This window comes from Diorhabda sublineata, chromosome X (assembly GCF_026230105.1).
Source record: "Diorhabda sublineata isolate icDioSubl1.1 chromosome X, icDioSubl1.1, whole genome shotgun sequence".
NCBI classification, from domain to species: Eukaryota; Metazoa; Arthropoda; class Insecta; order Coleoptera; family Chrysomelidae; genus Diorhabda; species Diorhabda sublineata.
In genome coordinates, this window is record NC_079485.1 from 14,020,305 (window position 1) to 14,047,634 (window position 27,330).

The 27,330-nt window shown below is 33.8% G+C and overlaps 1 protein-coding gene across 5 annotated transcripts in view; it reads right to left on the bottom strand.

The window, feature by feature from the left end:
• LOC130451776 (protein doublesex) overlaps positions 1-21,955 on the bottom strand; it is a 152,492-nt gene extending 130,537 nt beyond the window's left edge. For 4 of the 5 annotated variants that reach the window (XM_056791012.1, XM_056791011.1, XM_056791010.1 and 1 more), the window contains exon 1: positions 21,179-21,949. In XM_056791012.1, coding sequence (XP_056646990.1) covers positions 21,179-21,785 — 607 coding nt within the window. In that variant the 5' untranslated portion in view covers positions 21,786-21,949. Of the gene's footprint in view, positions 1-21,178 lie in introns of all 5 variants that reach the window. The other variant, XM_056791009.1, reaches the window with a different exon arrangement.
• Between the last annotated feature and the right edge of the window lie 5,375 nt (positions 21,956-27,330).

A 27,330-nucleotide genomic window follows, 5' to 3' on the forward strand; every position in this document is an offset into this window, starting at 1 on the left:
GAGGGTTATATGAAAGCTATAAATTTTTGTGAATATTTTCGATAATAAATGAATGTGTCAAAGCGTTTGTCTCGCTTATATATGAACCGCTCTCGTAATTTCAGCCTTAAGTACCAAAAGCCCGATTTCACTGATTTATTGACTGGACTAATATGGTATTGCAGACATATTTTAGATAAAACTTTGCTGAACGCTGAACTTTAGGTGAATACCAAGAAATGTTACGAACAAACCAACCGTTTATCAACACCTCCATCTAATGAAGGGAAAAATTGTTTTTTCAGCACGTTTAATTCCTAAATATTTACAGTTAAGACAGAAGCTATCAATTAAGATTATTTCTTTTGACTATTAAGACCGTGGTAAATTTTTGTTTAAACTCGATATCAATGAAGGCCAGAGGCGGCTAAAGCCCGATCGTTAACAATCCGTAACTTTTACAGGGACAACCTGTACAATCTAGAAATGAATTTTTCAATATATTTTTCAACAAAAAGTTACTCTTAGCTTAATTCGATAGAATTTATGGTTTAGGAGATATGTAGTTTGGTAGACCGTTGTACATTCTAAGTAAAACGTTCGCCATAAAGAAACATTCTGAAAAAAGTTATCATAAACTGTAATTATTTATTCAAAATACTAACAGGAGGTATTAAAACACAAGTGGGCACTTCTACACACTTTCGGAGTCTACGGAGGATATTTCTTTGAGTATTCCAAGATTCTGACTTATAGCGTCACAAATAACTGAATCGATGATTCATTTATTTGTGTTTACTGATAATGCATATACTAAGCTTTTAATATATCCCCCAAAAAATGAGTCTATTTTATTTAATTTAGGGTAACGTGGAGTCCATGCAATTCAATGCTTAAGATGGTATGTTAATCGTAACTTTAGAAGTACCTGACCTGACCTAGTTGACAGTAGTTGCTTGTATTAGAAAGTACACAATCTATACAGCATAAGTTTCAAGTTTGAAGACGTCTTCAATGGTGAACATTTTTAGTGGTTATCGTTATACAATACTCTTATTTGAAAAACCTTAGCCCAACCAATATCAAAGCTGTACTAGATTCTACTCAGGGTGAGACTGCTCCTTCGTTATCACCAGTAAAATATTGGATAGCAGAGTTTAAACGAGGCCGTACGACCCGGGAAGACTAGCATCTCAGTGGTCGACCCAATGAGGTTACGACTCCAGAAATATTGAAGAAAACCCACAAAGCGGTACTGGATGACTGTTGACTAAGAGTACGCGGGCTAGAAGACATAGTAGGCATTTCAAAAAGTGCGGTACATCACACATTAACTGAAAATTTGGACACGACAAAATGGGTGCCACGTTTGGTAACAATAAAACAAAAAGCAACATTGTGAAGATGTTTCCATCGAGTGTTTGGCAACATTTCACAGAAATAAAGACGAATTTTAGTGTTGATTTATAACCATGGTTGAATGGTGGGTCCATCACTTCACGCCCGAAACAAAATAACAATCAAAACAATACATGAGAAAGGGAGAATGGGGTCCAAAGAAGGCAAAGACCTTTTTTTCTTCAGGCAAGGTCATGGCGTCGGTTTTTTGGGATGCGTTTGGTATAATTTGAATTCACTATCTTGAAAAAGAGAAAAATATCAACCGGGGAGGGGGGGGTGTATTATGCAACGTTTTTGCGAAAAAATTAAGCATTTGACTAAGAAGGAAGTGTTGTTTCATCAAGAGAATGCACCAGCTCACACATCCACCAGAATTAGCCCACTCGCATCATTTTCTGTTCCCATACTTGAAAAAGTGACTCGGTGGTCAAAGATTTTCCAACAAAAGTGTATGGAGCTAAAAGGAGATTATGTTGAAAAATAAATATACACTGGCGAGCAAAAAATTGCGGTCACTTCAGAAATTACGAATAATTCAAGAATTGCGAATAATTTTAGCGTCAATATTGATAAGTATTAGTAGGCGTTAAAGCAAATTTTAGCGATTGCAAAGTGTGGTGATTTAACAGGCCCATAATGCCTTTAGATCGGATTGTTGTGGCAAGAATTCTTGCGCTGTTACAAGATGGTCGAGGACAACGTGAAACTGCAAGAATTGTTGATGCGAGTCTTTGTGGTATGCAAAGCGCTTTCTGGAGACTGACCGGATCACTAGAAGACCAGGGTCTGGGTGAAAAAGAGTTACCACTCAACGATATGACCGTTTTTTGGTGTCCACTGGTGTTTTTTGGACTGTCATGCAGAAGAATGGCTACAGGCCCCCGTTGCAACGCCACCATCGGACTGCAAGATTGACATTTGCCAGAGATGGCGTTCATTTGGAATGATGATGACTGGAGCTAAGTATTGTTCTCAGATGAGACGCATTTTTGCCTCACTGTGTCAGATGGACGTCGACAAGTGTAGAGAAGACCTGGGGAAAGATATGCTGAAGTTTGCATAGACGAGCGTCTTCCATTTGGCGGTGGGTCAGTTATGGTTTGAGCGGGAATCACTGCACAAGCTCGTACAGAGTTAATCTTCATAGAAAATGGCTCCCTAACCTCTCACAAGTACCTTACGGAGGTGCTAGAAGACAATATTATGCCTTTCATGGTGACTATGGGGGAACGTGGCATTTTTATGTAAGATAATGCGAGACCACATACAGCCAGAATTGTTGGGGGGTATATGGACGAGGTAGAAATTAGGAGGTTTGACTCACCAGCCCGCCGCCTAGACATGAATCCCATAGAACATGTCTGGGACGAATTGGGACGACTGATTCGTAGACACAGACCAGCACCAAGAACAGCCCAGGACCTGAGAAGGTTGCTGTTGCAGGAATGGGATAACATCGACCAGAATGTGATCCGCAACTTAATTCAAAGTATGCCGCGCCGACTTCAAGCAGTCATCAATGCAAGAGGAGGGAATACACGTTATTAGTGTCAAGTTTTTTTTATTTTGTTCATTCCATATCTTCCCTAACAACAAAATGTTGAATTTCGCCGAAAATGTTAATTTGTTGCTTTTTCAGAATAAATCATTGAATAATTAAAATGTAAAATATCAAAGAACATGAAAATTTTAAGGTCACCTCAATTTTTTGCTCGCCAGTGTATTCCAGTGTTCCAAAATTTTTGTGTTTTCTTTGTTGGGCCAGGTACTTCTGGGACCATCCTCGTATTGACAGCAGAAGAAGGTAAAAAGAAGAATTAAAGATTTGGAAACTCAACGTCACTAGCTCTGTTGTTAAATTTTCTTTGCTTGTTAATGGCGGTTTATGAATGATGAGAGATGAAAAAATTTAATCTTCTTCAAATAATAAAAATCCTGGAGTCTAAGTATATCGCTAGACATATCAGCACTAAATTCAGTATCTCACTTATCATTGTATACATATTATAACCACATGATAACGATTTATTGCGCGTGCGCCAGCGGCGTAGAAATGACACTAAAAATATCTATTGGCGTTGAAAATACTTCACAATTACATTTTTAATATCGAGTTTAAGAGATAGAAATAATTGGTACTGGGAAAAAAAGAATTGTGATTGAAGAAAAAAATTATGGTAAATAGACAGAAGTAGAAGTTTATAATGGAAAACACCATTAAATAGTACACAGGCGAAAGCTATTTCACTTAAAAAATACGTTGAAATAAGTACGAAGTGAAACTACAAGAAAAGCGACATGCAATCTATTCCAACCTGTAAACCTAAAACAATCCTTTGAGCTTCCTGGATACCAATTCAAAGTTGATCAAATAATTCCGTAGAATAATCTAGCAAGACTAAGTTGAAATTTCTGCAACCGTTGCCGATATTTATACAGAATACACCAACACTCACAATTACACTGTCTGACACGTGTTTCTATAACCAAGATATCGTCCTCAGAGACTGAAGAAACTGTCCTTGAAGACGAAACGTTATCGAAACGCGCGACAGATAGTTTAATTGTTAATATTGGTGTAGTGGTGGTGTATTCAGTAGGCAAGACTAATTAGATATTTTTAATTAGAGTCCTGCTCATTCGCGAACCAAGGAGGCTGATATGCTTGCCAGAACATTACTGTGTAAACGAATATAGATCAGTTCAAAAAGTTTAATACTAAAATAGCTAAGAAATAAACTGAACTTTCTCATTGAAGTGGAAGTATCTATTGAAAGTAGATATAAGCCGAAGATATAACGCAGGTTCTGTTAGAAAATAACTCGGAATTACCTAGTGACAGAGTTTCTTGCTATAACAAAGCAATACAAAGAATATTTTGAGCTTATGAGAGCAAGAAGGAACCATTCAAGATACTTGAGTTCGTTAAAACATAGCCAGTAACCTCTGCTGTCTTTCTAACCTCATTTCGATGATCCAGATGAGAATAAATGAAAGAAAAATATTGAGAAGGGTCAAGCCGATGAACCACGAATTAAGGAAATTCAATAACGCAACCGATTAGAAAGAAGAAATAGACAAAGACTGGAAATACTGGAGGCAACAAATTAATTGAACTATTACTAAATTTTTTTCTGATTTTTTTTTATTTCAGTTTAACGTGCCTCGACAGCGCTGGTCATTGGCACATAAAAACAATCATAAGTTAAATAAAGGACTGTTACAAAATCTATTACAATACGTAAATTATTTATATTTTCTCATACAGCTTGGTGGCTTTAAGAACCTCCACGATTTTCTTCATTTCCGTTGGGCAGTTAAGTGTCTCCTTGAGGTTAGTTTTCATATCGAACTGTTGATATGCGGTAGAGTATTCTCTGCAGTCGGTGAGGACGTGCTTAACAGTCACAGGAACTTGACAAGTTCGGCAGACAGGACGGCTTTCTGACGACATCAAATAGCCGTGAGTAAGTTTCGTGTGGTTAATGCGAAGTCTTCTTATTGTCATAGCTTCTCTTATTTTCAAAACTGCTGAACTGGGATTTCAGGATGATTCTTTGTAGCTTCTTTGATATGGCGATCTGCACATTCGTTTCCAGCAAGTCCAGTGTGCGATTGAAGCCAGATAAGAGAGACTGTTGAGAGTTTGGTAGATGTCATGTTTTGGAACTATTGGATGGTCGGTGAATATGGTTGTGAATTTTTCTGAATTAAATCCTTTTTCTTTGGTTCATTCCACTACGTTTATGTTTATATTTATCTATAGATAAGAATAGTATTCTCACAGTAGATTTCCATAAAGAAACTGTGTTATCGTTTCCACAATACAGAAAAAGAAAATTTTATCTATTTTTAGATTAGCCTTTTCTAATTTTTTGTGAAAATTGTATACAAAGATATGTAATCATCCATAACATGATAATAGCTACTAGACTCAGTTTGGTGTATCTTTTCGGAATTGAGGTTTATATGCTTGAGGTTATAGCTAAATAACTAAGATATCGATACATTTACAATGGGGCTCTTCGCTTGCGGAGCTGTAAAGTTCGTTACCAGTTACCTGTTAACTAGCTAGTTTTTTAATGTTTATCAAAATCAAACACTTGACACATTAAGTTTAGATATCAATGTGAATGACGTGAGATAGTAATGTCAAGGACATTCGCTTCTTATCTAAATATATTTATATCCAACTACAGTAAGATGTAAGCTTACATCTGGTTAACAAGCTACCGATAAAGAACTCCATCATACAATTTATGTTTACCCAAATATTACCAGAAATATTTTCGATGTCTCATTCCATTTACCAGGTTTGATTTTGGAAAAATGAACATGAATTACATACAAGAAAGTAAAAAGCTGCTTCAAAGAAGAGACATGGGAAAAAATTTTTCTTTGATCTGTCTCTTATTTTTCTGTTTGCTACTCTTTATGTAATTACAAGTTACAATTAGTTTAAGTTATAGTTTTTGATTCAAATTCAACCTTATAGCGATATTCTGTGTGTAAGTATCTATCTCTTCAAACTACGAGGGTTGCTACTTAAGTTTTGAGATATGGCAACACATTTTAAACATTAATCTTAAACAAAAAATAGATTTAAATTGCGAAAATTCTCATGCCATGAGTTTCGTCGTGTACCTATCAACTTGTTACGACTTTTGTTGGTGAAGCGATTCACTGTATTTAGCTGGTTTTCCGAATTCAATCGTGGTCGCACTTCGCTACAGGATGAATTTCGTGAATGTCATCAAAAATCGGCTGTTGTACGAACGAACACCTGGGATCCCATAATATTCTAGTTTCTTAATCAGAATTTCATCATCAACAACATCGAATGCCTTAGGGAAATCACAACCGTATAAAATTGTTGCACTATCAAAATTTTATGTTTAAAAAGAAAGAGTAATAGACGGTTTTTCATTAGTCGTTCAATTACCTTCGACAGGAAAGGAAAATGACAGAAAAGCCCCTAAAGAATTCGTTGATTAGAAAACATAAAACGTTAATCATCACTTCTGAAAAATTCAAAAATAACTTAGCCGATAATTCATCGATGCCGCAGGTCTTGTTTTGAATGCTGAGTATGGTTTACTCTAGCTCAAATCTATCTACAGGTCTGAGGAAGAATCAACTGATTCCTTTAAAAGGAACGAGAAAAGACAGAGTTTCCCGACTTGGAGATATTTTAGAACTAATGGGGAAGCGGTTGATACTTTCAAATCACATGTTTTGGAGGTACCTCAATCGGAATTTATTTAAACTCGAGCCAAAGTGTATTGATCTTAATGGAGAATCTTTTGAAACAAATAATACAGTCATATCAAATCATAAATATTTTATATTATTTGTCTGTTTCAAAAGGATGTTCTGGAAAGCTTTCTGTCTATCTTCCTTCCATCAATCTTCAGATTTAAATTAGCGTGTATCAATTTAACCGTCCTAATCAGATTTTTTAAGACTCCAGCGCTTGGGAAAAAATTGATAGAAAAATAGAAAGGAAAGAAACGTTGTTAGTGGTGTATAGAGACAAAGGGGTTAAATAAGAGATTATTAAACGATACTGCAAATTTATAAGTAATGTGTTCACATTAACCACCGTGGACGAAGGATTTAACTAAATAACGAAAAGAACAATTTTAATATATATATATATATATATATATATATATATATATATATATATATATACTGGGTGTAGTTTTAAAAGAAGTTTTCAAAATACGGAATTTTATCCAAATATTTGATTGACTGGGGGGAAGAAGGCGTGGTTTTTATCTATTTAAGTCAACTGGGTGGAGTTTTTACATTTACTTTGACTTTAATTGATTGACAGTTACTTCACATATAATTGTACCATTTAAATGTACATTTTTATCAACCTTCTATTACTGGTGCATATTTTATTAGAAAATGGCGGAAAACAACCAATTAGGAGTACCTACTATCGGTAAGTGTACATTTTATAGGTAAGTACCGCAAATTAACAAATGTACTTCCAATGTACTTGGGTTGATTAATCAGTTTAATATTCAAATTAACTCGGTGACTAATTGATTAGTGCAATAGGCAATTCAATATTAAATTATAATTTCAATTAAAAAATACAAGAGAAAGAGAAAATAGCGAAAATAGAGTATCTTGTACAAAGGCTGCTTGACATAAATCAGAACAACTTGCATGCGAAGAATTGCAAATAATGTATCTAGAAGAAGATGTAGAAGAAGAAGTAGGAGAATATGTAGAAGAATATGTAGAAGAAGATGTAGGAGGAGATATAGAAGAAGATGTAGAAGAAGATGTAGAAGAAGTATTGGGCCTGACCTAGAGGTGACGATCGTAATTTGGTGATGAATCTGTTCTCTTGGAAGTAACTGAATCACAATATGAAAAAACCACACGTTTATCAGGACAAGAGTAACCGTTTCATTAAAAATATAATTACTTCAATTTTGAATAACAAGAAATGACAGGAGTGATTCTAAAAAAAAGGGACCCGATGTACGAAAAAAAATTAACGATATTCAATTTTTCAATTTTTATTTTTTACCTTTTCTTCAAAAATTTTTAATGAAAAGGAAAAACGCACTAAACACTGAAACTAAATCAAAAATTATGAAAAAATTTTTTTCTACGACCAATCGTTTTAACCCCCTTTTCCGCACGCATTTTAGTTTTGAAAGTGTAAAAATATTCAAATTTAGACTTTATTAGATAGTTTTTTACCTCGGAGGTTATAACTATTGTTACTACAGGTAAATAAATATTTACGAAATAGTGCATCTAATAAAATTTAAACCTTTTTTACCTTTTTGTAGCATTTTTAATTTTTTGAAAATATAAAATAATAAAGATATTTTTTATATAACCATGTACATTCTTCAAAGGAGTGTCACAAAACAACTATCAAACCGGGTTTGATATCAGTTGCTATGACAACCCAGGCGTGTAATTGTTACTAAAAGACACAGTTTCAGACGTTCTTCAGCAACGTTCCTAGCAGACTCCGGCGAAGAAATAACCAACCTAAAGCGCCTTGGTGGCTGGAAGTCTACTACTGTCGCTGAGGGCTATTTGGAGGACTCAGAAGGAAAAAAAATCAAATAAAACTCTCTGTACTACAACTACAAATGACTTAAAACCGTTGCCGTCACCGTCATCGTCATCTTTATGCAACCTGCAACTGATGCCATCCTCATCGACGTCATCTACCTTCCAGTTGAAACCAAATAACTCCACTGGACCGGCAATTCTTACTAGTCTACAGAATGCAACAAATTGTGTTCTCAATATTAATATTTATAATAATTAGTAGTTTTTAGTTTTGTATGTTGTTTAGTTTGTTAGAATAAAATAATTTTTGAAAAATGGGTTGGTATACTTTTTCGTATATAAGGTCGTAGAAAAAATAATGTTCCTAACTCATGCGTAAAGTGTCTTTCCCGCACTTGACCGCTTGCCCGAACTCCGCTCCGTGTCGTTCGGAATAACTGTAGTCACGTGCGGGAAAGTATCACTTTCCGCACTTGTTAGGAAAATAAGTATTTAAGTGCTTACATAGTGATTTTGAATCAAGTTTCTGATCATTTTATCACATTTTCAAATAAATTAGTTGGACATTTTATGGCACATTTGCATTAATATTTCGGCAACAAATTTCTTGTGAAGTGGAAGTCATTTTTTAAAAAACTAGGCCACTTTCATTGGCAAACCGCACCTTCGAGGATGATCCCAAAAGTACCTGAAAGGGGAGAACCAACTTCAAATAAGGCAAAGACCGTTCCATCTGCAGGCAAAGTCATGGCTTCGGTTTTTTGGTACCTCATGCTTCCTATCCGCCAGATTTTGCCCACTAGGATTATTTACTGTTTCCAGACTTGAAAAAATGGCTCGGTAGTCAAAGATTTTCCAGCAACGTCTGCAGTTAATAGCTATTTTGAGGAGCTTGACGATTCTCATTATAAAAAGGGTAATGAACTTATCATATACTTACCTTTATTCTCCGAAGACGATAACTTGACTATCGAAATGCACGTTAGGTTAGGTTAGGTTAGGTTAGGTTAGTTTAGGTTAGGTTAGGTTAGGTGAGGTTAGGTTATGTTACGTTAGTTGAGGTTAGTTTAGGTTAGGTTAGATTAGGTTAGGTTAGATTAGGTTAGATTAGGGTGAAACTATAAATGTTGGTTTTATGTTAGTGTGAACAGTGTGTTCACTACTATGCAGTAAGTTAAGCTGGGCGTTCATAGCGGAGTGCATATTCTGAACAAAGCATGGTTATTTGAAACCTTCAGAGGATACTCAGAATTTACTAGTAATGTGTTAACATCAACCCCCGCGGATAAAGCTTATACGAATATTAATTTTTTTCCATATACACTTCAAATGAAATTATTTTTGTTCGTTTCTCGTATTTGAAAGTTTTCTAGCAATAAGTATCTGGAATACCTTCATATATCAATTTTCCAATTAATAAAAGTGGTAGTTTATTATTACTACAAGAAAGCAACCGACTGGAATTTGAAGAAAACATTCTCAGTAGTTTTATGTGAATATTGCAATTATTTAGTATCGATAATTACTTGTTTAAAATTGTTTTCACTGATTGCTACCTTGATACGAACCACATACATTTGAAAAATAGTATAGTAAGCATTTTCTGTGATTATAATTTTTTACTTCAACGCCTTTCATACAAAAACTTTGTCAGAATGTGAAGAACCAAAAACAATTTAAGAATCTCAAGCATGAGCAAGTTTCCATATAAGGAATTGTTCCTTAAACAGTCAATGGTATAAAACAGAGATATCATATCATAAATACAATAAATGTACCAGATTAAACGTAACTTAATATTATATACAAGGTATAGTCAAAAAATCCATTAATTTTTATAACAGCGCTTACATCCTTAAGTTAGTAACAAACTTGAACATTCTGTTTTGTCAGTTTACTACAACAACCGCTTCATCGAGGACTTTTGCGAAAATCGCATTGAGTTTTTTCATGAAATTGCCAAAAATTTCAAAATATTTGATATTTCTTTGGCATACCACCAACAACGGTCCTCCTCTTTCAGCTCTGCTAGCTGTATTCTCCGTTTTGTAATAGGAGCATGTTCTGTTTAATTTCGAATATTTAAATTCTTCTTGAGACGGTAAACTTATCTTCTTCTTAGCGTCCCGTTGACGTTGGCGATCAGCATGGCAAAACTCTCTATCTTGAACTGTCCTGCTTCTTTTATCCTAGTGCATTCTCTAATATTCTTCAACCAAGAGGCTTGTTTCCTTCCAATTCCTTCAACTTTACCCATTATAATAAACTGTAGGATACTAAACCGGCTACCACGCATGTTATCCACCAACTCACGAACCGCATTTGCTCTGTTAAGGACTGCATCGTTTGTTTTCTTAGCTGTCTATATAACCACGTCAAAAGCCTCTAAACGATTAATGGTACATATTTTTAAAGTCCATGGTTCGACACCATATTAGAGAACTGACCATATGTACCATTTGATGATCCAATTCTACATTTTATTTCCAGTTGTTTAGTAATGTAGCAACCAAGATATTTGAAACTGGACACTCTTTGAATCGTTTGTCTGTTTTCCTGTAGCAAGACAAGCGACTAAATACCGTATATTTTGTTTTATAACAGTTGATGTTTAGACCCATCTCTCTTTCCACTCTGTCAATGGTGTTTAAAATGCATTGCAGTCCATTCAAGTTCTCACACAGTTCAATTGTATCGTCCGCGTATCTGATTGCATTTATAACTTTACCGTCCATATGATAAGGTGTGTCTAGCTTGCTTAAAGATCTTATCTGAATACGAATTAAACAGAAATGGTGAAAGTATGCAAACTTGTTTGACCCCCCCCCTTCAGATTTTATATTATTCTGTCGATTTTCCGTTGATTCGAACTCCTGCCAATATAATTTTTCGATGTTTCTCACGTCGGAACTGTCAACTCCTTTTTCCCTTAATATATTTATTAATTTGTCATGTTATTCCGTTAGTTCCGGCAATATATTCAATACAAAAAGTGTTCCCAACCCATTTCTGAAGCCGAATTGAATTTCGTCTTGATCTTCTTCGCACTTATTTCTGATTCTACCGTAGATGATTCTTAATAATATTTTATAGTGTGACTCATAAGACTTATCAGTCTATAGTCGCTACAGTCCTTTGGACGTTATTATTTTGGTTATGAATTTGGATTTCTAGACCCATACTATCTTTTTATGGTCTCCTTGTTTGTTTAATCCCTGATTCCATTCAATTGTTTTCTGTAATTCTTTCAACGTTCTCTAAACCATCTCATCAAATCTTAATTTCCTAGTTCTTGTCCACTATCCTGACTCTCATTCTGTCACTGAGGCTTCACTTGTCGTCCTCGTTATTCTTTTTGTTGTCGCTTCACGATCTGTAAATTCTAATCTGATTTTGTGTACTGATCATAACCTCATGAGTACTTGTTTTCTCTTTCGAATATCTCTAAGTTGATATTGCTATCTTTATTTTTTGTTAGCTGTAAGGTTGAAGCTAATTAAAATTGATAGTTAGCAGATTAAAAACTTTCTTTCCTCTCATTTGGCCAGTGAATCCAGTGATCTATTTCTTCTGATGATTCCTTCGCATCGCTCCCTTAATTAATCTTTGTGTTGCAGATTATTTACAACAGATACCATGTGATATTTGATATGTTTTGTTTTCAACTTAGTTGACATTATTTGTTTAAAAGTATAACTCATCTTGAAGCAGCTGCGCTTGTTGTAGTCATTTTGTTTACCAAACATACCGTCCTAAATCTTAATAAATTCTCACTAATATCTCTTAAGTTTCGTGACTTATCACTTGTATGAAATATAAACGTCTGCATAGAACAAACTGACTAATAATAATCATACCACTTATCAATACTTCGTGATACATACCGGAGAATAAGAAACAAAGTTCAATGCAAAATTGATTACATAGAAAAATCTTCTCAAGGAGAATATCGAGTATTTTTATTCTTGCTGTAAAACTTAAGGCGTAAATCAATTATACATGATAGTATAAATCGTTGGTTTCCAAAGTTTTTTGTGCAAATACGTAACTACCAATTTCCAAATCTCGAAAAAAAATGATTAGATCTATTCATGGAAACTTGCGTTGCGGCTGAGTTTCAACGACGAATTAACAGTTTTCGAAAAACAATTGATAATATAATTAAATAAACAAATTTTTAAGTTAAATCTTAAGTGATTATGCTCTGAGTGAATATTAAAAAAACAAAGTTGGTAAATCGAAAGAATCAATTCATCTAAATTTACTTTTTTGAGGTACACAGTGACTCACAGCTAAAGAACCAATCAAATTTCACAATTTTGATTCAGAAAACGTCCCATATAATAAATTTTTTTGTGTTGTAGGTATTTATTCAAATATATAAATAATTACACTATTATTCATTATTGTTATAACAGTCGTAGTATAATCAAAATGAAATACTTATAAAACTTGTAAGGGATGGTTTTAATTAGAGGGATGTGCTTGGTGGATTGGCAGGAATAACCGCCAGGTTCCCCGTTCTGTAAAGCCGTTTACAATGGATCCCAATGAAAACAAAGATGCTGAAATTATTGAATTTTTTCTATCCCTTTTACAGCTAGAACTTCTGATTGAAAAATCACCATAGGGCCAGAAACAAACGCTATCAGGGCAGAGCTAAATCCTTGTAAAGCCGCTGGATACGATCTAATAACAGCTAAAATACTGAAAGAATTAAATTCAATTTATACTACTTCCCAAACCAGGTAAGCCTCTGGAATACGTCAAATCATACAGACCTATAAATAAATCTGCTACATATAATGGGCAAGTTGTTAGGAAAACTACAACCAATCATTGACCAAAGATCTTTAATACCAAATCATCAATTTGGATCCAGATACGAGCACGCAACAAATGAGCAAGTTCATCGTGTAACTAAAAGAACCGAAGATTTTGAAAACAGAAAATATTGTTCTGCAGCATTTTTAGACATCACTGATGCCTTTGATAAGATTTAGCATGATGGCCTTTTATTGAAAATCAGAAAATCCTTGCCTATTAATTACAACCAAATCCCTCATTCCACCTCATTTCTGTGTTAACTACCATGATGAACAAACACCACTTTACAAAATAAACGCCGAATTTCCTTAAGGCAGTTTATATAAACACCAACAATTGGGTTTGAAACTAAGGGATTTATCTTTATTTATCTTTTAAAAACTACTGATATACAAAACAATCCTCAAGCCCATATGGACCTACTGGGTCCCATTGTGAGGAATAGCAGCCAACTCCATTATTGAAATTTTGGAGTGATTCCAATCGGAGGTCCTACGAATTTGGTTTGTGCCAAACTTTGTCATAACTCGTGAGTTCCAACAGTTGAAGCAGAAGTAAGAAACTCATCCATAAGATATAAAAATAGGTTAAGGCTCCACCCAAACAAACTGGTATCTAGCCTGATGGTGAAACCAACAGTTTAGCGTAGACTCATATTCCATACAATCTAATTAGTAGGTTTTAATGTGTCTTACTGTATTCCCATTAGCCCATTATCAGTGACAAGTTTGAAAACTGTGAAAATTCGCGCCGACCATTATTTTCCTTCATAAATTTCCATCTACCAAGAAACTCTTTGTTTTCATTAAATTGAGTCCATCCGTGTCCGCGATGTCTGCTTTGAAACTGATCAGGTTTTTTTTCAAATCAGGATTTTTACTTCCCTGAAACTCTGAAAATGAGTCAAAGAGTAAATAAAATCTTGATAAACTTGCACCCTTTGACAACCAGCAGTATGTAACAGCAATCGTTGGAAATCTTCTTCATTTTGACACACAATTATGCAAATAAGCGCGTATTCAATGCACTGGTTCTTATTTTGTTAACTGTATTAATCACAAATTGAAGCGATTGGTGCAATATATCACTCAAAATTTATCGCTAGTAGTTGTTGATGGTGGTTACCCCTGGTATAATTCTGTTAAGATTGCTTATAAACTCCGACCACGGAGGAAGCTCCATCTGTTGCCATCGTTTCTAAATGGAATGGATTTTTTCCCTAAAAAATCACTCGATACGTTTTACTGAATATGAAATGAGTTTTTACAAGTAACAGTATTGATAGAAGTCAAGCCAAAATTTTAGTTCTTCACTATCAAAACCAAATAAATTTTCTTGGATTCGATTGTGGACCCCCGTTTTTTGTCACGCCCAACGTAGACCCCCGTTGAGTCTCCCGTGGACCCCTGGGGTATAAATTAACTGTGCTATCGAGAAAGAAATTATTGGCATTGGTGTTTTACCCACCATTTGCCATAATCGAAGGAAATATGCACAGAGAACGAAGAGGTTGGATCGATCAGCTGATCTGATCGACATTTGGTTGACTCTTAACCTATATGTCCCTCACTAGATTTTTCTCTAGAACTGCAGCTGATGAAGTTGCAATTGCTAAACTAAGATGATTAAAAATCGATTGAAAGGAAATGCAGCAGATCTTAAAAGAAAAAAGAAAAAAAGAAGTACGAATAGAGAACAGTAAATTTTAGCACAAACAATAATATAAAAAAAACGAGAGAATCGAAACTTATACAAAGAAACGATACAGAAACTATTGATAAAGAAGTAGACAAAATTAATTGAGTTGAAAAGATTAGCAGAAGACAGTGACGAATTGAAACGTTGGGTATTCTTGATACCAATGTAGCTTAACATATTTTTGTGTTTTCTAAAATATACAAGGTAGTACTTCTACAAATTGAAAACCTTTCAAGTCATCCATTGATATTGATTTCACAAAAGTTGTTGAAGTTGAAACATTCATATTATTTTTTCTTATATTATTAGTTCCTATAACTTGAAATTTAGACTATTCCATTTATGAAAATTTGGAATTCAAATTCACACATACACAATTCATATTCTTATTCTACAGGATACAGACAGATCGATTTATAAATATTGCTTCAAGCCCCACAAATGTAAGTACATAAATTCATTTGAATACTAATTCGCTTGAGATTCGCAGTATGTTGATTTTACTGTTTTATTAAGTAAATTTCTATAAACGGAAAACTATACAGTTTGTCCCAAATTTGCATTAATAAAACTGTTCTGCAAAAAACTTTTTTGGTCTAAATTTCTTGATAGAAATTGAACACATAAGAGAGAATAGAAAAGTACATTCAATAGAATATAATATATACTTTTGAAGTTGAAAATATAGAACGTACTCTAAAATTTTGAACTAACCTCAATATTCTCAACTAGGATTGAATTATTATACAAATAGATCCCATATACCATTAAGTATTGAAGCTAATACAGTATCTTAAGAAATAAGTTGGTTTCTATCCATCTTCAACTATTCGATCCAAATACGTTTTATAATTCAGTTAATACTATTAATCACAGGATTGCTTGAAAAACTTTTGCATTTTAATATTTCCCTAAATAGTTTAGGAAATCGTTTTGGCTTTCCAACCCCTCACCATCTAAAAAGATATATGCCTCCAAAAGACTACTTTCAAACAATGGTACTAGACGAAGCAGACGACTAACTTCATTTTTCTGATCTTCCATCCATCCATTTAGTTCGTTCTTGATATGATATGATATGATATACCCGTTTTTAGGCAAAGCTTTATGCTTCCTTAATACCTGGTTATCCTGGTAGCCACTTCGTTGACTGATTTCCACAGTAGTATAAAGAGTTTGCATTTTCGTTTAAGTGAATTTTGAACCATCTGTATTTCAAAGAGATCCATTTGGAGCTTACGGAATATGTTTATCGATCCATGATTAGTAATCTATGGTTTCCTAACTTGGACTATTGAAATCGCCACAATATTCCAATGAATTTAAAATTTTTCTGCTGTAACAGTAGTTGCTAATCGATCTAGATCAGTTAATGGTGCAATTTTAATATATGAAAATTTCGGATTCACTCTAATTTTTTTGCAAGAATCATTGATTCATTTTTCATTATCGCCCATATGAATAGCATATTACATAAAGAAAGAAGAAAAAGAAAAATTTCATACAAATGTTGTAAGCGAGGCTGTGAAAAGAAAATGTATTCTATGGAGTTATCTACGTCCTTAATTTGTGAAGATTGGCAATTGATTTTACATAAAATGAATTGAAACTACCTTCCTTTTATGTATGGAAATGTAAGAAAACAATTGAAGGCGTCTCTACATACCAAAATAATTATACAATTTCTTTATATTCAACCTAACCTAACAAAAACTATCAATTTTAATTATTCTATTGATTTTGTTTGTTTTTATATCCATTTTCTTGTAAAATCAACATGGCTGACACCTATTCATCTTTTGGTCACATTGATTTTGATTGAAAGTTTTTTTTTGATAATGTGAACATATTAAAATGGAAAATCATGATAAATTATACAGGGTGTAAATTTAAAAACTTAATTTTGACCTCTATGGAAAATTTTCACTTATTTTTGAAAGGAACGGTTTTTCTGCTGGTTTTGAATGAAATTTCCACCCATATTCTAAAGGAGGCGAAAACAAGCACTAAAATGTGAAATAGAAATGAGTGTCAACTCTCTTTTGACGTAAAAATATGTATAAAGCAGCTTTGAATATACTACGCGGTTCATATGTTTTGAATAAATTCAATTTCAGCGTTATTAAGTACTATGTGAAACAAAACTGAAACTAGTCAATTTTTATTCTTAAATTGACAATTTACAGTATGAAAATATTATCACCCTCCATCACCCCCTCTGAATTATAAGTATCTCCTAGAAAAGGGGGTCGTGTGGCACCTTGTTGGAAAGGGATTTTAGTCCTTCTTTTTTAAATTTGTTGGAATCTTAACTGAAAAAATTTTTAAAATGTAAAATTTTGATAATATCTACAAAAAAATTTTACGTAGAATGAATATAATGTTCAAAATAACCAATATTCACTTCTTGACAATAACTGAGACGATTTTGGAAATCTCGTACAACATTTTGTTAATTTTTTCATTTATCCTAACTTTTAAATCATCAGTATTACCTGGTCTATTAAATTATATTTTAGAAATAATCTTGTTGTATCTGTTCAGGAAAAAATCTTTGAAGATACTAAAATATTAGTAAAAAAACTAAATAAACAATTGATGTGAATCTAGTAGGCTGCTGTCATTTAGGTATTTAAAGTTACTAAAAGTTGTTAGTATAATATTTAAGCGCGTATTAAATTTAATTATGACTCATTTCTCCGAGACTCAAAGAACAGACACTTTAATTATGATTGGTTATTGTAATAAAACAATTTTTAATAATAAATACTATGGTCAACACGTTTCGTAGTCTACAGTTAGCAAAATTGAAAAAAGTTTCCTGAAACTGGACATGCAAAAAATATTAAAAAACCAGGTAGAAACGTTTAATTTACTGATGAAAAAAAATTAGATGTACTTCTAGAGATTGAGGCAAATCCGCATAAGACGATGATCTATTTTGATAGTTTTTCATAAAGAAAAAAACCACCCTTACAAAGTTCAATTAGTTCTGGAGTTAAATGAAGATGATCCTGATAGAAAGCAAGGAATCTGTGAATTGATGGTGGATAGAATGAAAGCAGATTCACAGTTCATAAACAAAACAGTTTTTTCTGATGAAGCGACGTTTCATTTAAACGGAACGTTTAACAAATAAAACCGTAGATATTTGAACAAAGAAAATCCTCAGTGGATGTATGAGAATCACATTTAATATAATAATATAATAAAAAGTGAATATTAGGCCTGGTATCATCAACAATAAAATTACTGGTCCTTATTTTTTTGAGGGTACAGTTAATGGTGAGGTTTATCTGAATAGTTTTAATTAACTTCTTAGCCTACAATACAAAGACTTTTTCCTGATGTTAATCATCCAAATGAGATAGATAGATCTATTTACTATCAATAAGATAGAGCTCCACCGCATTTTGCATACAGTTAGAAAAGGTTTTACGCAATAGGTGGATTGGAAGACGTGAAATGATCGTATGGCCAGCTAGATCCCCCGATTGGACTCTATAACTTCTTATGAGGTTATTTAAAATTTAAAATCTTAACTATATTTTAATATACCAGATAATTTACAACAAATTAACAAAATAATCCCCGAGGTCGTACAAAATGAAGAAGAATTCCAAAATCGCTTCGGTTATTGTCAAGTGAATGGTAGTTAATTTGAACATTTAATTTAATTGTGAAGTACATTGGAAGATTATCATTATTATCTTCATTCTACGTAAAGTTTTGTGATAGAGACATTATCAAAATTTTAAATCTCCAAATTCAATTTTCTCAGTTATGATTGCACCAAATTCAAACAACTTTATATTGATGACCAGAGGACTTAAATTCCTTTCCAGCGAGGCCTCACACGACCCTCTTTTTTATTTAAAATTTTCGAGGTGTTGCTTATATTTCAGAGGATGTGCAGGATGGAAATATTATTTTCATACTGTAAATTGTCAATTTAAGAATAAAAATCGACATGTTTCGTTTTTTTTTTCACATAGTATTATATTGTATTTATAGAGACGAAATATAGAACGGGCCCTTACTGCGAAATGACATCATGTGCCAATAGATTTAATAACTTACCTATAGAAATTAATTTGGGTGAAGTATTAAAACAGATTTAGGATATGTGTACAAAAGGCATTATTACTCAAGAAGTACTATTAGTACAGTACAGCTAGAAATAAACAGTAATGAAACTGGAACATAGGTGTCTCTATGTGCGCGCTGTCATACCCAAGTTAACTAGTACAGACCTGTCACGTAAACCTTAAATAATTGATTACTAGAAACTATTGATTAAAAATGGTGCTCAATACAGAAGAGAAAGTGTAGAGCATTATTTTAGCTCATACGGAATCGGTTGACGTACCAAAATGATCCCAGAAGTTCCTGGTCCAACGAAGAGAATATAAAACATTTGGTAAAAAATTATTTATTTTCCAATGTAATCTCTACTAGCTCCTTAACTGCCAACATCACCTTTTCATTTGTCGGGAAATATAAATCGATTTATAGGCTTTTTAGACCAGATGAGATTCCAGAAGTTCACATGGTGCAAAAATGAGTGTCTGGTGTGCAGTTTCTGCACTGATCCGTACTTTATCGAAGTTGTTTCAATTGACATCTCAATTTTCTAATTATATTTGAGGTTGGTAGCACTAATTTTTTTAAAAAATAAATCATAATAATAAATTTTCATCAGTAATTTCAATATAAATCTAGTTACCAACTAGCTTGAGATATGTGAATGACAAAGTATACAATTTTATAAATAAAATATTGATAAATGGTTAAATTATTTATTAAAAAGATAATTAGATATTACTTACTATATAAATCCATTTTGCAATATATTAATTATGAGTGAAACTAGATCTTCAATGGGTTATAAAAAATATAAAGGAGCTTAACGAAGTCATAAATTTCATATAAGTCTTATGGCAAGTTAAAAGAAACGCGAAGAATTACAAAAAAAGAAACATAAATTGAAAACGACAGAATTAAATAAATCCCACGGAAGAAGCGAGTGAAAACACCGTTACCACCTTTATCAAATTATAGTAGAATAACTGACATGTAATTGTTTGGAAATAACTCCTGGGCGTTAAATAAACGATATTTTTTATAATACTTATCTGAAAACAACGCAAAAAGTATGAGAATTCAATTCAGAACATTGTATTTTCAAAGTAATGATAATACATCGTAATTAAAAACATATTAGAGCTAGCGGCACAAGCCAATAATTTAGTGATTTATTACGAAATCCATGTCAAGTATTAATTTTTCATGTAATTACGAGATCTCAAAAACTGTAATTGATCATATTCTTCTATTTCATTTCGTCAAAACAGTATCAACAGTCAAATATTGGTTAGTTTAAACAATGCCGTACGTCCTGCTAGGACCTGCATCGCAGTGGTCGATCAAATGAGGTGACGACTTCAGCTATGTTGAACAAAATCCACTGGATGATCGTCGATTGAGAGTGCGCGAGCTGACAGACAAAGTTAGCAATTAAAAAGTGCTGTCCAATGTAAATGAATCCATATAAATAAATTTTTAACCCTTATCACTTGCGATATTCCATCAGGGAAATCAAAACATATGCGAACCGTCTACTTTAACATCATTAATTCTAAAGAATGAAATACTGAATACAACTCTACAATAGTTGTTACTATCGATACCAACGATTCCTAAATATATTAATAATGTTGTTTTCAAAAAAATGTTATAATTTGTCTCACAATTAATTTTAACTCACGGAAAAAAATCGGGAAAATTCTTCTGTACGCTGTTCTGAAAATGCCACTCAGATAAGTTTTATTGTGATTAGCAAAAAAAGCGTAGTTGTTGAAATTTAAGACCGAAGACGAATCCGTTCAATGATCTCTGTAAGCCCCAATAATAAAACCATCAGAGCAGCAATTTGATAATAATATTCGCTAAGTTTCAATAAGATAAGCTACAAAATGTATTATAATTATTTTCACTTTATATTCTTCATATTATAAATTATCCAAATCATAAATTATTTTAATGAAACAATTTAACACCGGGAGTTGGTTGAGAATATTATTTAAAAAACTCTACGCTTCCTAGACTTCTGTTTTCGCGGCACCGTCTACATAATTACCTCGCTAAATCTTTTATATTGAGTTTTTTCCGCAATCTATATCAACTTGATCTGAATAAAATTTATTTGATGACTTACCTTTAAGTTCTGAGTAAGAATGACATTCGTTCATGGAACTCATGTTGGCGGAATTAGTAGAGGGCATTTCACTGGTCGAAGTTAATTTAACAACTTTAGAAGACGGTTGAGGTTGTTCGACACAATGCGAATTGGTATAATCACAATCCATCCTACGTTTAATGGAGGTAATGAGTGGCGGACTTTGTTCAGCTAAAGGAACCGGCGTCAATTTCATTAATTTGGTAGGAAGCGGTTGTTCGGAGCATTGCGAAGAACCGGAAGAATCACAATCAACGCGTTTTTTCAAAGAGGTAACTAACGGAGGGCTGTGCTGATCCAGAGCGAAATCCTCCTGATTTGCGTTTCCGGTTCTTAGCATGGCTTCGTCCTGAGCTTGAGCGCGTCTCAGCGCAGTTTGCATCGCCATAACCCGCTGTCTTTCCGATGTTAATCTACATTTTTCGCAAATACAATTACGGTACATACAGTATCTTTTGTGTCCTTTAAGAGCGACTTTTTTTCTATGATTCCTACATCGAGCGCAATTCGGCGGAGTTCTCGGGGTCGCGGAAGTACTAGAAGCGTTCACATGCATTTTATTATCAAATTCTTGTGAGTCGGACATATTTTAATTCATAATAATTCATACACTGGAGTCACTGCACTCGCACATTCGTTCAGACTGACCGTGAAAACTGCAAGCAACAGGTTCGTTTGCGATTCCACGTGTACCGACACGAAAATTCACCATGTGTCGACCGATTCCTCGCGAAATCAACTGTCGAACTGTCAGTCTTGCAACCGGCGATGTAAAGTAAGTTGCATTCGTTGTGCAGCGGGGCCGGAGGGGCAGTCATTTACGACTTTAAGCGGTGGGGTAAATGCATGTGCAGGACTGCAGTTTAGAACCGTGTTTTATGTGGTAATAAAGTAGGGAAGTGAGTTTTGATGGCAGGTATTCAAAAGTAGTTTTGTTACAATTCGACGAATACCATGGGGTTATATTAGCCGTTTATGATATTATACTTGTTCAGTTTGTTATATATGTCTCGTGCATTGTTGTTTATGAGTTATCACGTGTACAATACTGCTCAAAACTAATATATTGTCTATCCCTTCATAAAACAAATACGCATGATAAAGAATTAAATGTTTACTTCGACCCCGTTCCATATAGAATTTTACGATGGAGCCAGTACGGGCACAGACTTGAGCCAAATATGTACAACTCTGGCCCTACCTTGGAAGCCGTTATTGACCCAAACTTGGTGAGACTCTGGGATCATAACAATATCCCTTGCTTGGTTTGCAAGCCTAGACCAGGCCTGGTTGCCTAGATAAACCCAAGACACTAGTCTGCAACCCTTGGTCAGGCTGGTTGTTTGTTAATAAAATAGTTTTATGAAAAATTTATATCAATGCACTATGATACTATTTTTTATTATTCTATTTTTCATTGGCTTTGATGCATAAAAGAATTTTATACATAGATAAACATTACTTTCATTTATGGATAAGATATTAGCACCTTATATAGTTATTCACAGTTCTGCGCCAAGCCTGGCTGACTATAGGATGACCGAGGTGGGGCTACTCAGAATTCTACCAAGCCTGGCTGACAATAAAATGGCCGAGGTATGGTTACCCAGAGTTTAGCCCGTCATGAGTGACTTTAGAATGGCCGAGGTAAGGTTACATAGTGTTCAGCGAAGTCTGGCTGACTATAGGATGATCGAGGTTGGGTTAACGGGAGTTCAACTAGGTTTGGCTGACCATAGGCTGGCCGACGCTAAGTTACCCAGACTTCAATCAGGCTTGGGTCATTATTGGTTTGCCAAGGCCGGGTTGTTTCCCAGCGTTGGCCCAAGCTAAGCCCCGTCGTTTAAGTCTGGGGTGGTTTTTAGATTTTTATCCATACTAACTATACCATCAATAGGACCGTCTTAGTACTTCGTCATTGGTGATTCTGTTAGTCCGGAGTATCTTCAGGATGCATTTATAGAGCCACATCTCAAGTTTTTTGATTATTTGAGCTTTCAAGGTCCATACAACAGTACTGACCACACATAACAAACCATGAATCCTATTCTGACGTGGAGGTTTAGATTTTTGTTTAATAATAGTCAACAGCTTTCTTTTGCGACCAATGCATCTTAGTACTTCGTCGCTAGTGATTCTGTCAGTCCAGAGTATCTTCAAGATGCGTCTATATGATATAACTATTGCTTTGTAATTATAGAGAAGTGAAAAGATAGGTCCTTTTCTAACTCTTTGACGATTCAATTTCTATTCCAATTTTTTTCTAATCTTGATGAGAATTCTATGGCGAAGTTCACGTACATTAACCTAACTTCCAATAATTCTGCATTTGTGTTTATAGATCACACTTCGTTTAATTTATCTTGAACCCGAACGAGGCTTCAGAGCGAGCGCGAGCGCGAACTTAAATTTTATAAATTAATCTCCGAAATCTAAATTTAAGTTTTGATACAAACACTTTTAAGGCATCTCATTCTTTTGTTTGGTAGCTCCGGTTCTGTTTATACTTAGTGATCTTCTTCTCTACTGTAATTTTGTTGCTTAACTGTATACAGTCAGGGCTGGATTTAACATTTTGAGGCCCCTAGGTTCAATTTCTTCCCCCCTTAGTCTGGTTAAAGTTACATTGCTGAAAACCTCTATGAAAAAATTGTAATAGCTTGAACACTACTCCAAGATGCAATTTTATCAAAATTTGTGTAATTTACTTGGTTCTGGCGTGATAACTTTCCAGTGCTTGACGCTCTTTAACATCATTATAGACAATTGCACCATAAACGAAACGTAGATCCACCATAATATATCATAGCAGTTACTTAGGATGAATCAGCACCAAAGTAGATTTTTTGGGCATTAAAATCATGACGAACTGTCTTTTTGATGCTCGTGGTGTACTCTACATACTCAAATTAGACTAATAAATAAATTCCCATCAAGCTGAAAATCAATAAAATTGTTTAAAATACAATTGAACATAGAATTTGCATGTTCCCCATCATTTCCGTGTATGGAAAAAATTTTATTCAAGGTCAAAGGTCAAAAAAATGAGTTTTTCGCAATTTTCAGCGAAATGGTGAGTTCTATGATTAAAAACCTTAGACAAAAATTGTATATCATGAAATTATTTACAAAAAACGTATCCATACTTTTTTGTACAAGCCACTGTTTCTGAGATATAATGATTCAAAAAGTTGTAAAAGTTGTCGTATTTATTGGCTATAATGATATCAAAGCTGTATACCAACAACTTCGAACTTTAGCAACATCTTCGTCAATTGATAATTTATTTGATGAACTTATGACAGTTACCACCATAAATTTCTTACAAACACACAACAAATCTCGGTTCATTTCAATGTTGCAAGAAAAGTTTACTGCTGAAAATGGTGAAACCAACTATTACAACTTTTTGAATCATTATATCTCAGAAACGGTACCTTGTAGGAAAAAAAGTATTGATCCATTTTTTGTAGATAATTTTGTGATCTACAATTTTTATGATATAACTCACCGTTTTGTTGAAAATTGTGAAAAACTCATTTTTTTTGCCCTTGACCTGGAATAAAATTTTTTCCATACACAGAAATTATGGGGAGCATTCTAATTCTATGTTCAATTGTATTTCAAACAATTCTACTGGTTTTCAGCTTGATGGGAATTTATGTCACCTCGAATGTCTAAATTGACCTGATTTTTTTTCAAATTTTCCAAATTATTAAGATTTGGTAATTTTTAAAAGCATATGATTAATCTCAGTAATAAACGGGCCTCGCGTACCTAGGCGTAAATCCATCTCTGTATACAGTGTGTACGTGAGGAACGAAATAAATTAAAAATATACTAAAACAAAAAACTTTTAAAAAATCATTGATTTCTACGTTACATCACACAGTGTACCCTTGTACACAAAACTTTGTAAAAATCGTACAAGGCGTTTCCGAGATAATTGAGGCGTTCCATACATAAAACTCACTCTGTATATGCCGCGTACATGGTTGTTTATGGCTTATAATTCGTGAATGTGTCGCAACCTTTAACTAAAATTTTCTATAGTCTTATTCAGATATTAAATTTTCGAAATTTAATGTCTCGACGTAGGGTTATGTTTATGCCGTTTACTTCTCGCATACATGCATTTCTGTCCTTAATTAAACACTCATATCCAACTTTACGTCTATCAATGAACGTAAATTCAACTTATCCACAAGATACGACCATAAAGATACTGGTACAGATATATAGTTTATAGTAGCTTGAATTATGTACCACATATTTGCATATTGTCTGCAGAAAAAGTAACATAGGTCTACAAGAGCTGGTTAAGTAAATCAATTTTTCCGCCTCAAAATCACCCAGTCTCGACAAAAACATATTTCTTATCATATTAATCGAAAGGACAATTAACTGACGCAATTGATATGAGTAATAAAAAACGTAATCAAATATATATCCAATGGAAGAATCACAAAGAAAAATAGGATCAATAGACAAATTATTTGGTAGGTACACATACCTGTGCTTAAAACTTATACTAGAGGGCGAAGATGAGAAACGAAGTTACTATCAAGTATTGTACAAAACAGGCAGCGATTTATCGAAATTGTGGATATCACTAGATAAATTTCAAAGAAATCTATCTCCATAATATCGAATTTTTCCAGTTATACCTTGTCAGTATCTTAGTATGCTTAGTAGCAGATCAGCATCTTTGTTAAACTGTGGAATATGCTGCGGATTATTTTTGTCTCATCAACAAAATCACTAAAATCCTCAACCATATCTCAGATTATAATTAATCTAATATAAACTCAATATCCAAGTCGAAATAAATTTGTCAAAAGAAATAGAGTCTGGTGAAACATTCAAACTTCTATCAAAATCATATCAGACAGCTCAATCAAAAAAGAGGCGACAGCAGAATCAATGTGCTCCACAATCATATATCGGAGAAGCCATTAATAAGTTAAATAGCATTCAAAAAAATTTATCTTTAGAAACAGAATTTGACATTTGGTGCCAAAGTTTGGCCAAACAGCTAAACAACATGGAGACTTTGAAAGCACTGGAATTGGAAATGTATACGGAAAGCTTGCTTCTAAATGTCTGAAATTTCAATCAGAATCTCTCAACGCATGCGTAAATATATTTCTTACTTACTTCAAGTTGAGGTCGGAATCTTTTCCTGCAACCTTCAGAGTATTAATTAAAACTCGTAATTCAAGTATCAATTAGTTCTTTGTACAGACAAAATCTCCAAAATTGAATAAACAAAAATTATTGTTCGAATGTAAAATGCTTTGGGGATTTCGGACTAGTTTTATTGTCTTCACAATATGCTGCAAAATATTTAAATTTCCGTGAAAAATATTAATTTTTCGCCATTTAATCGTCGAAAAGCAGTAGAGGTAATAAAAGCTTCCAATACTGCTGGTCATAAATTGATCATAACCGAGCTTCCGCAAAGATACATCTCTAAATGTGGGCTCAGGGTTCGTTACTAGGTCAAACTTTAGCATGAAACTGACAAGAATTTGTACTACAATTTCATTTGCCGACGATTTAGTACTAATATGAGCTGCAAAAAGCGAACAAAAGTTTATATTGAACGTTAACGAGAATTTAAAGCGGATCAAAACATCGATGAAGGAAAATTGAGGCAACGCTGGTAAAAGGAAGTTAAAACATAGCCAATATGTATAGTTTTGTCCACCATATCTTAGATATTGATTTTGCAACGGTTCCGGTCCATCAAATACCTTGTGTGACCAATCGTTACTCTCGTGATCTCATCCCCAGGCCTCCATGACTTAACTACAGTTACCCTGCGTATCCAGTATGATATGGACGCTTAAAGATGACATAATTAATAAAATAGAAGCGTTCGAGATGTGGTGCTATCTGAGAATCCTCAAGATCCCGTGGACTGCACATACCAGTGATGTAGAAGTACTCAGACAGCTGAATAAGAACGAAAACTCCCAAATATCATCCACGGTAACTAAGAATTGATTTCTACAGAATGGAATGCCTTTAGTACCTTAAAAACGATATGATCTTCTTTCTTTTGGGTGAGTAGATCCAGAAAGATCGCTTATTTGGGCTACATATAATGTAGTAACAAGTATGATATA